Source organism: Octodon degus, unplaced genomic scaffold, assembly GCF_000260255.1.
Source record: "Octodon degus isolate 3935 unplaced genomic scaffold, OctDeg1.0 scaffold00268, whole genome shotgun sequence".
NCBI lineage: Eukaryota > Metazoa > Chordata > Mammalia > Rodentia > Octodontidae > Octodon > Octodon degus.
In genome coordinates this window covers 753,490-764,699 of record NW_004524844.1, presented here as the reverse complement: position 1 = coordinate 764,699, position 11,210 = coordinate 753,490, and the positions used below count along the sequence as shown (strand labels likewise).

The window sequence follows — 11,210 nt, the reverse complement described above, 5'->3', positions numbered from 1 at the left end:
ATTTATTTGTTTGTTTGTTTGTTTGTTTGTTTGTTTATTTGGTACAGGGTTTCACTACACAGCTCAGACTTGTACTGATCCTCCTGTCTCGGGCTCCCCAGTGCTGAGATTACAGGAGTGCATCATCACGCCTGGTTTCCTTCCCTTTATTTTTTAAAGGCAAAGTCTCACTATGTAAGTTTAAGACGGTCTTGAGCTCACTTTGTAGCGAAGGCTGGTCTCAACTTGCTGCGATCCTCCAGCCTCATTCCCAAGTGCTGGGATTACAGGTGTGCTCCGCCATGCCTGGGTAAGAATTGGAATTCTTGAGGTTGAAGTATTTAAATTTGCCTGAGCACTTTCTGTGGGCCAGGCTCATGCCCTTCTTGCATCTTTTCTGTTAATCTCGTACCAGCACTGAGACATTAGTGCAGGCCCTGGGCCTTATACTTTTCTCTTGGCACCAGGGTCATCTTGGTAATTAGAATTTTTCAGATTTTAAAAAGAACTCCGTGCACATTTCATAGTTAGGACACCTCTCCCCCCAGAAGAATCTAGGGCAACCCCTGGTCATTAAGCATACCTGTGGGAAGAGGTGTGAATACCATGTTCACTCAGCCAAGATGAAAGGCTGCACATGTAACTTGTAAAGTTTGGGTTTTTTCAGATCCTTGGGGTTTTTGGAATTGGAGTGAAGGAATTATGAATCTGTTCTCTTGTGTTGACACCAGTTTGCACATGTGGAAACTGACGCTCAGAGAGATAATTATTTGACCATGGCCCTGCACTGAGATATGACAAGACTACTGGAGTAGTTGTGGAGTCCTAGAGACACCAGGACCCAGGTTTTGGGACTTGCTTGTTGCTTGGTTTAAGTCACTCAGTGATGGTGGCCTTACCTGATCCCCCTCATCCCATCCCTTTCCTCCAGTGACCTGCTTCCTCCAGCGTGGCTACCCCCAACACACACACACACACACACACACACACACACACACACACACACACTCAGTACTCTCTTGATCCACTCACCTCTTAGGCCCTGCCTCTGAACATTGCTGCCCTCACTGTGTGAGTCCCTGAGAGACACTTTCCTATTTAAACCCTGATGACTCCAAGCAATCTTTCAAAGATGAAATTCTGATAACGATCATTATCCTGCTTAATACCTTTCCAGAGCCCCTCTTGCTTACAGTGGCTCATGCTTGCATAATCCAGCTTTTGCCTTCCCCTCCAGTGTCTTCTGCCATTTGTCTAGACAACCAGTTCCTTCTTATTGGCCAGGTGAGAAATGTTACGTTATACTTTCCAGGCTTCCTGTCATGGCCTAGGCTGTACCGTCTGCTAGAATGCCCTGTGCCCTTTTCAGCAGTGGTGACCTGCACAATCCCGGAGGCCCACCTTGGTCCCTCCCTCCTCCATAACAATCAACTCATCCCCAACTCTGGTGCTCCCTACCACCCTCTGTCGCCTCCGTCTCAACACAGTTCCACCTAGCTGTGGTTCCACCAGCCCAGACTGTAGTGCCACAAGACCACGTGCTCCTCAGTGACAGGAACGGATTGGGATTCATCTCTGGGTCACCTCTGGGTCGCTTGGGAACCCAGAATACAGAAAGCTATATGAGGTGTTTGTTGAATGAATGAATACGTGAGAGCGTTTCTCTAGCTTGCTCTCCCTGAATGATCCAGTTCAAACGTCTTCCCCTCCCCCTCTGGGAAACTCGCCCTGGTCCCAAAGCAGCGGCTTCTCTCCCTCCCTGGCTCATGGAGCCCCAGTGCCTCTCTCTGTCACTGTACCTCTTCATCCTAACGTCCAGACAGTGAACTTCTCAAGGCCTAAAGGACCAGGTCTGACACATGCCACATCCCCATCACCCGTGGTAGGGTTTGGCCTGTAGGAGAAACATTTGCCCTGGTTTGTCACTGTCCTTGTGTAAAATCCTCCTGTGGCTCCCTCAGGTCTCTGCGCCTATCCTTCTACCTCCAGCGCATAGTTCTCAGGTTCCCTGACCAACACAGTCTCATAGTCCCAGCAAAGGGTAACTCCTTATAGCCCACTGTAATCTAGCTCCTGCTTTAAAAAAAAAAAAAGAAACCCCTCTTAACATCTCTCTGGATAAGGTATAGATCGCAATTTCAACTACCGGTAACAGAAAAAAAAATTTTAATGTATTTGGTTGTTACAGTGTCTTAATACACAGCTCGGACTTGCGGTGATCCTCCTGCTTTCAGCCTCCCCATGCTGCGATTATAGGCGTGTGCCACTACATCTGGACTGGCTGCCCTGGGGGCGGGGCTGGTGCGGCATGTGGTGCTCGGGATCTGCGTGCCCAAGCAGGCACTTTGGTCTGCTGAGCTATCTTGTGGGCCCAGGGTAACAGAAATTCTAGTACACGCTGGCCTACACTGCCAGAGACTGTGTGTGGGTCACCTGATCAGAAGCCCAGCGATGGTGTGGGCCGTGTCTGCCTCAGTGACCAGGACTCAGTTTATCACCCCCGTTTCTTCATTCCACTTAGAATTCCCCAGCTCCTGCCATTTCTTCTCGCCCGGGTTATTGCATTGGGCTTCTTCCTTGTCCCCCAGCTCCTGCCCTTCCACCTTCTCTTTCCACACAGCAGCCAGAAGAGGATCCTGTCTTACATGTTTATTTAGACAAGCAAACAAAAAAAACCAAAACTTTTTGTTGTAAAATAAAGCACAGATGAAGAGGTGTCCACAGGTGAAACTCATGGCGTAGTGGATGGAAGACCTTAGGCCAGGACAGCCTCGCCATCATTTCCATAGTACCTGTGATCAGATGGGCTACATCAGCCCAGTTCACCAGTGTGGCAGGAATCGGGCTCAGAGGGGCCACCACAGGGCAAGCTAGTGGGGCTGACCCTTAACCCAGATCAAGGAGACAAGCCCTTCACTCCTCCCTGGGCTGGGGAGATGGCTCAGTAGGATAAGTGCTTCCCTGGCAAGCACTAAGGGCCTGAGTTCAATCCCCGGTTCTGAAAAAAAAATAAAAAATAAAAAAAATTTAGGATTACTCCTTCACTCCTCCAGTGTTCTTTGTGTGCCGTGTCCACGTGGGTGGGGACCTGCAAGGAGCAATCCAGCAGCCAGTGATTCGCCTAGAGGCTGGGTGGTGAGCAGTCTTCACTTTTCAGTTGGTTCTTCTCAAGTACTTGCATTGCTTTTCTAAGTACCTGTCAACCAGTACACTTAAAAATGAAGAAAGTCAGCATCACTGCAAGCTAGGTAGCAGGTGCACGCCTTTGGTAACCGTGCAGCCTGCAGTGGACCTGGAGTCATGGGCTGAGGGGTTGTGTACCCAGAAGCTCTATGGATAACAGGGCTTCTGTCTCCTCGCTGGTGTGGGCCTCCTTGGATTCTAATTCTGACAAGCTAGCTATGAAGATTCCCTGGGACATCAGACAAGTGCAGGTGCAGACTGTGAGTACAGTCAGGTGTTCAGTGAGGTCAGGGAGTTCCTGTTCATACTGAAGTATTTGCACGTTAAGTCAGGACACTCCTGGGTGCCAGGTCCATGGCAATTAATTACTTACATCTGTGTGTGTGTGTGTGTGTGTGTGTGTGTGTGTAAATATCTATAATAATGCAAATTAACATCTTAAACCAACACTTACAAAATCAGAAGAAATGGTTTTTAAGGCCAGCAAGCCTGGGTTTAAGTCCTGCATGTGTGGCAACCTGTCCAACACTCCTTCCTTGCTACAGAATACAGGGCTTTCGTGGCTCTGACTTATCAGGGTTTTCGTGAACCTGAGAACAGGATGATTTCTGCCAACGCCTGGCAAATGGAGAGCTAGGGTGGGTCTACTGGGCTGTGCCCCCTCCCCCAGCTCCCCCCGAGTGACTGACAGTGTATTACTATTTCAGGAATTCGCTACCCACATGACCATGGATTTCTCAGAGGACTGGGAGCATCTGGGGCTGGACCAGGAGGATCTGTTCTGGGACACAGCACTGGACAACTACCAGAACCTCTTCCTGCTGAGTGAGTATCCCCTTGACTGCGGCCCAAGCACGGCCTTAGTTAGGGATCCCCTGTGCTCTGTCACCCACAGATGAAATCACATCACCACCATCCAGGCCTCTGGCTCTTAGTTGGCTTCCTTCCTAAGAGACACTGGCAACATCTAGAGACACTTAGGATGGGCCCGCCAGTAACAGGTGCTACTAGCATCTCATGGACAGGACCAAGAAGGCTGCCACACCTCGCACAGGGCACAGCAACAGGTCCGCTCCCAGCAATAGGATGACCCCTCCCAGGTGCCAGGAGTGTGGATGCCAAGAGACCCTGGGCCGAACTGTGACCTCATTACAGCCCCCCACACACACACCCATACGCAGTCCTCCGTAGCTCTTTCACCAGGTAATGTGATCTCTGGAGTGAAAACTTCTCTGGAGTGGGGTCTTGTGACCTGGTTTGTCCACTGCTTTGCCCCCAGTACCTTCTGTACGGCCTCAGCAAATGGTTGGTAAAGGAGTAAATGACTGGGTGGCAGACACTGCTTTGTTATGAACCAGGTCTTGTCGCCCCATGCAGAGGTTGGAGGGATCCATTGGTCTCAGTGGGATCAGTTCTACCTGGTGAGAAACAGTGGCAGGAATGAGAAAAAGATAGACAAGGAGACAAAAGCTAGGTTAGGTGGTAGCTGGTCTGTCTGGCTGTTGAGAGGAATCCACCTGCAAACCAAAACTGACTTCAACCAGACAGGGTGATTGTCTCAGGACTGAGGTAGCCTGTTTGCTTTAGGCCCTGAAGCATAGTCCTGCCTACACACCTATGACTGATTTTCCAGCTTCTGTGGCTCCCAACATTCCCCTTTCATGGATCATTCTGAAAATGAGGTTCATAGAGGGACAGTTAGCTTCCCAGCTGTGTCAAGGTCTGGCACCCCTAGGTGTGGTGCTCCCCTAGGAGCAGCCCTGGGACGTGGTCTGAGGTGCTCGTGCTCTGAACTGCGCCTGCCCATGAAGTGCTGCAGTGAAAGCACGAATAAGTCAGGCAAATGGGGGCACAGGTGAACTTTGGGAAAGCCAGGCACGAGCTTCTAGGGTTTCCTGCAGAGTCGTACAAGATGTGCTTCATCCCCAAGAAGTGTGACATCCTATACAAGAGTAATGTGTTCGCTTCCTATTGCTGCTTTACAAATATTGTAAACACAGTGGCTTATCATACTGTAGTGCCATAGAGGTTTGAAATGGGTCTCACTGGGCAAGAACCAAAGCTGTGCCCCTCCTAGGGATTTTGGGGGGGACTCCTTCCCTGTGCTGTTCCAGCACCTAGAGCCTGCTGGTGGTGTTTAAGACATGGCCTCTACATCTTCAAAGCCAGCAGTCGCTTTTTCTCCAACGTGTCATGTGGGGATTATGGCTCTCTGCTCTCTTCCTCAGGAGGTGTGTGGAGGGCAGCGCTAAGGTAGCCTTGGGCTCTGGGACCCCGCCATCTTCACAGGGCCTGGCTCATGGAGGCCTTGGCCATGTGGTTCTTGGTAAAGAGGCACATCATGAGTGGCTGAGGGTGTGCCTCTCCACTTGGCTAGCTGCTTGTCCTCAAGACCTGTCACAAGTTCTTTGTGCCCCCAACCCCAGCTGTCGCAGCTCTCACCACCTGGATGGTGACTATTAGGTCGCTATTCTGCACTGCACTGGGTACCCCAAATCTCAGAGGTGTCTTGCAGGTGACCCTAGATTGCCCAGTGCAGCGTCTGACCTGCACGAGCTGTATGGAGGGTGAAGCATCTTAGGTGACCTTCCCCATCATGGTGCCATCCTCTCTCCACAGGCCCTCTGAGACCCAGCACAACATTCCGTCCCAGTGGTGAAGAAAAGTTGGAGGCCCTGGTGAGAGGAAGCACAGAGGCTATGGATCCTGGTGAGCAGAAGAAAGAAGCCCTTGGCGTGCTCTCCATCCTCAAGTCCCCTCGCAGGGTCATGGTCAGCCCCCAGTGTGTCTGCCCAGGGCCTCGCACCTGGCCTCTGGGCCTCATTCCATCACCACGTGGCTTCTGTGCCTCCATTCTGGGAGATGGGGGCTCTGCCAGCTCTCACTCCCCCGGACCTTCAGCTCTGGCTGCCCCAATGCTGCTCCCACCCTCCTCCTTCCACTCCCTGAGTCAGTCTGTCCAGCTCCTGCCTTGCGCCCTGTTTTATCTCCTTTATATAGCCCATCTTTGGTCCCTGGGCCTTGGTACAGCAGATGGCCAACTCTGGGAGTGACTGTAGCCAGGCCCGGATGCCACCAACAGTATCTACTCTGCTGTCTCTCAGGCCACAGTTCTGTCATCAGCTAGGTAGTGACAGACCCTGCAGAAGAAAGTGGGGTCTGCTCCCCCTGGTGGAAGAAAGCAGAGGCAGCTGTCCTGCCCAGGTGTTGGGGCTTCTCTGTCATCGGTTAAGCACCCCAAGAAGGAGAGCGCTGCACCAGTGACCACGCCGTCAGCCGGGACTCTGCCCTTGCTCACCGCTTGAGCATGGCAACAGGAGCCTTCTTCAGCCTCGTGTTCGGCACCAGTGTTTCATGAGGGGTACAGACTCATGCATACACGTGCTCCCCTAACTTCTGATCCTGATTTCTGTGTCTCTTGTATCAGCCTGTAGTCTATGTCCAAGCATAGGCAGCCATAGTTTTCCTGGCAACCAAATTGTGTGTGTGTGTGTGTGTGTGTGTGTGTGTGTATACGCGCACACACACACACAACTTTATATATATATATATATCTTTTAGTAGTGGCCATCATGTCTGGTTGTCATCATTTATTCCCTATAACAGCATGCTTCCCTGGGAAGTGGGTCTCTGATGGCGCATCCTTGGATGCAGGTCCCCTACCCTGCCAGCTTGTGAGAGGGATCTGCTGTGCTTCGTAGGTGGCACAGAGAAAACCAGATGCCAAAGCAGCAGGGTGATGCTCAAGGCAAGAGGGGTTATTTGGAAGGCTTTGGTTTGCAAGCTTTGCTTGCAGGATGAGGCACTAAGCAGTCTGACATGTGTGGTGGGTAAGGAGGTGCAGGAGGAGCTAGGCATGGTGGCGCGGACCTATTATCCTGGCACTCTGGGAGGCTGAGGCAGAAAGATCACAAAGTTCAAGCCCAGTCTGCACAAAAAGGTAAGTAACTGAGTGAGACCCTGTCAAAATAAAAACTAGAAGGACTGGGTTATATCTCAGTGTGAAGGCCCTGGGTTGAATGCCCAGTACAGAGGGAGGGAGAGGGAGGGGAAGGAAGGAAGGCACTTGGAAGCAGTGGTACTGGTGCAGGATGGAGAGAGGAGAAGGGGAGGTGAGAGGTATGGAAGGGAAGAACAGTAGCTCATGTTCGGTGAAGGAGTCCAGAGAATGTATAACTTGTAGTTAAGAGACAGAGCAGAGCAGATCTTGCTCTGCTGAATACTTAGCTGTGGAAAAGGAGCTTACCAGCTGGCCAGGGGCTGCTTGCTGCTCTGCTGTAGCTCAGAGAGTGCTCAGGAGGACACTCACAGCCTGCAAGCTGGTTTGCCCCACCCTAGTCCACCTCATGGTAGGCAGTCAGTGTGAGGGCTGTGGCTGAGGTTCTCACTCCCTATGAAGTCCTCTCAGTGTCCCTTCTCCCTTCTAACACTCCTGCGAACGGGCTCTCTTGATGATATGAGATGCCACTTGGACTTCCTTTTTCTTCAGCCCCGTGACAGCCAGGGCTCGGGACCGTCACCCCTACTGTGTGTCTTTACCTGCAGCTCTGATCTTTCCCTCTGGAGAACATTAGATACGTGCTTTTCTCTTTCAGGCATGCCGGAGCCCACAAACTCACCTCAGAATTTCTTGGAAGAAGGACTCACCAAGGAAATGATGGAGGTGTTCTGCAAGGAAGACCTTTGGAACTTCAACTTTGAAGACTGTCTGGATGAGAAGTGGTTGGACAGTTTGCTGGGAGATCCAGAAAGTATTCTCAAGTCTGATGATGTCACTAGTAAGAAAAATACCACAGAAGGCACGAGTCACACACTGAAGAGCCACCTGAGTCCTTGCCTGCTTTGCACAGCAGAAGACTCTGTGGTGCATACTCCTGAAAGGAGCCTCACGCCAACTGAGTCACAGGAGTATAGGAATGACTTTACCTACAACCCTGAACAGAGCCAGCAGGGTGCTGTCCAAGAGGAGGAGCAGCTGTATAAGTGCAGCGAGTGTGACGAAAGCTTCAGCCAGGGTTCCCACTTTGTCCAGCACTGGGTCACCCACATAAGTGAAGAGTCATCTGCGCAGGAAGAGGACCAGAAAGGTTTCAGCCCAACTTCTCACCTGACTGTGTCTCCTGTGACCCACACAGGCTACCAGCAGTGGGTCACCCACATAAGCGAAGAGCCATCTGCACAGGAAGAAGATCAGAACAGTTTCAGCTCGACTTCTCCCCTGACTGTGTCTCCTGTGACCCACACAGGCTACCAGCACTGGATTATCCACATAAGTGAAGAGCCATCTACACAGGAGGAAGACCAGAAAGGTTTTAGCCCAACTTCTCACCGGGCTGTGTCTCCTGTGACCCACATGGGCTACCAATCCTATGTATGTAAGGAATGTGGGAAAACTTTTAGTCAGAATACGCATTTCTGGCAGCATCAGAAAACTCACACTAGAGCAAAACCATGTAAGAGTCAAAGTGGCAACTGTCCATCCAGTCATCATGGACAACCTGTTAAATGTCAGGAAACCCTTAGAAGTCCTAAATTCTACAAATGTAACAAATGTGACATGACTTTTACCCTGGCCCTTCATCTTAGGGGACACAAGAAAACCCATACTCGGAAGCACTATGAATGTGTCACATGCCAGGCAGTCTTCACCTTGAAGAAACATTTCATCCAACATCAGAGAACTCATGCTGCAAAAACTACCTTTGAGTGTCAGGAGTGTGAGAAGACCTTCAGGCAGAGGTTGTCACTCATCAAACACCTAACTGTTCACACTGGGGAGAAGCCTTACAAGTGTGACGAATGTGGGAAAACCTTCAGCTACACCTCTACCCTGAAGATCCACCAGAAGGGTCACAGCAGAGAGAGACCTTACAGATGTAGTGAGTGTGGGAAGGCCTTCTCCAGGAAAACTCACCTTCATGAACACCAGCAGGTTCACACAGGCAGCAGACCGCATAAGTGTCAGGAGTGTGTCCGGAGTTTTAGCCGACCTTCACACTTGATTCGACACCAGGCCACTCATGCCACTAATAGGCTCTTTGGCTGTGCCAAATGCAAGCAGACCTTCAGTAATAACCAGTACCTGGTGCAGCACCAGAAAATCCACACCATCAGAGCCCCCTATGAGTGTCCAGAGTGTGGCGAACGCTTTGTTTGTAGCTCAACCCTGAACTGCCACTTGAGTGTCCATGCCAGAGACAAGCAAAGATTTGATGAGAGCAGGAAAGTTTTGGACCAGAACACAAGACACAGAGAACATCCGAAGGCTGACAAATCCTTTAAATGCAACACATGTGGAAAAGCATTCAACTGCAACAGATACCTCACTCAGCACAAGAAGATTCACACCAGGGTGAAGATCTTTGAGTGCAACCAGTATGGAAAAACCTTGGACCAGAGAATGCAAGCTGGGGTGAGGCCCCAAGAATGTGAGGAGGGTGGGAGAGCTGTCCCCAGCACCTCCCTCCCCAAATGTCAGCCTCCTCAAGACAGCCATCCCTTTAAATGTAACACATGTGGGAAGACCTTCAGTCAAAGTGCTCACCTTTCAGAACATCAATTAATTCACAGTAGAGAGAAGCCCTTCAAGTGTTATGAGTGTGACAAAGTCTTTGCACAAAGTAATCACCTCATTCAGCACCAGAGAACTCATACCATAAAGAGTCGCTTTGTGTGTAGTGTGTGTGGGAAAATGTTCCGTCAGAGTTCGTGCCTTTCTAAGCATGAGAGAACTCACACAGGAGAGAAGCGTTTTGAATGCACTGACTGCGGGAAAGCCTTTGGCATGAATGCTGAACTCATCCGCCACCGAAGAGTTCACACAGGGGAGAAGCCTTACGTTTGTGAGGAATGTGGCAAAGCCTTCAGCCAGAGCTCATGCCTTTCTGTTCACCGGAGAGTTCACACTGGGGAAAGGCCCTACCCGTGTAACCAATGTGGGAAAGCCTTCTCCCAGAGAACCAATCTAACTCAGCATGAAAGGATTCACACTGGGGAAAAGCCCTATGTCTGTGGGGTGTGTGGCAAAGCCTTTGGCATCAGTGCCCATCTCAGTCAGCACCAGAGAAGTCACTCCCAGGAGAAACCTTTCCAGTGTCAACTGTGTCAGAAAGCTTTTAAGTGCTCTTTTACCCTCACCAGGCACCAACAGCGTCATGCTCGAAAGTAGCAAGCAGTGACACTGTTCACAGCCATTAGGTGGTAACAGTTCCAGATACCCAAACTTTCCTGTGAGGTCAGATTTGAAGGCAGCACATTGCAAGCTTCCTGTCTTCCAGATGAATAAGTCTATTAATAAAGATTGATTAGAGCACTTGCACATGAGTTTCATTAGAACATAAAAATTGAAAAGCTGTGTAACGTTGGGATTTAAAAGTAGAGCGTGGAGCTAGCCTGCCTGAGTTATATGCCACCTGTCATCTACTACTCTAAATGACCTTGGGAAAGTCCTAAAATGTCTCAGGGCCTCAGTGTCTTAAAATCTGTCAGATGAGTATCGTAGCCACCTACCTCAGCACTGTGGTGAGGGTTGAATAAATGTTAGACTCAGTGCCTAGCACATAAGCTCTTGCCTACTGTGAGCTGTGAATATGTTGTACTCTTTTATATTGAACTAGTAATCTGTTTACTATAGTTGGTGTTCTCTGTGTATAGCTTTTAAGTTTATTTTTGGGTTTTGTTTCAAGTTTTGTTTAGCAACTTACTCCCCAACACTCTTCCCCCTTTTTTAAAAATCTTGAAACAGGGCCGAGGAGATAGCTCAGTAGATTAATTGTTTGCCTGGGAAGCACAAGGGCCTGAGTTCAATCCCCGGTTCCACAAATTGGCAAAAAAAAAAAAAAAAAAAAAAAAACTAGCTTTTCAATCAAGACAATATATACTTTTGTATTGAAAAAAGAATCATCTTTTACTAATCAAAAAGATCAAGAAAAACAAAGATTGCCTATTTTCTGCAATTAAATATTCAAACAAGAAATATAAACAATAAAATTGGAAGAATATAATCACTATACATATTTGCTAAAAAATGTGACAAAATCAAACTTAGC

General features: G+C 49.5%; 1 protein-coding gene across 1 annotated transcript in view; it reads left to right on the top strand.

Annotated features, from left to right (window-relative positions):
• Znf473 (zinc finger protein 473) overlaps positions 1–10,751 on the top strand; it is a 22,572-nt gene extending 11,821 nt beyond the window's left edge. Inside the window, exons 2-4 of the mRNA XM_023706653.1 lie at positions 3,870–3,987; positions 5,782–5,871; positions 7,758–10,751. Of these exons, the coding sequence (XP_023562421.1) occupies positions 3,885–3,987; positions 5,782–5,871; positions 7,758–10,330 (2,766 nt within the window). The 5' untranslated portion in view covers positions 3,870–3,884 and the 3' untranslated portion in view covers positions 10,331–10,751. The remainder of the gene's footprint in view (positions 1–3,869; positions 3,988–5,781; positions 5,872–7,757) is intronic.
• The last annotated feature ends 459 nt before the right edge of the window (positions 10,752–11,210 follow it).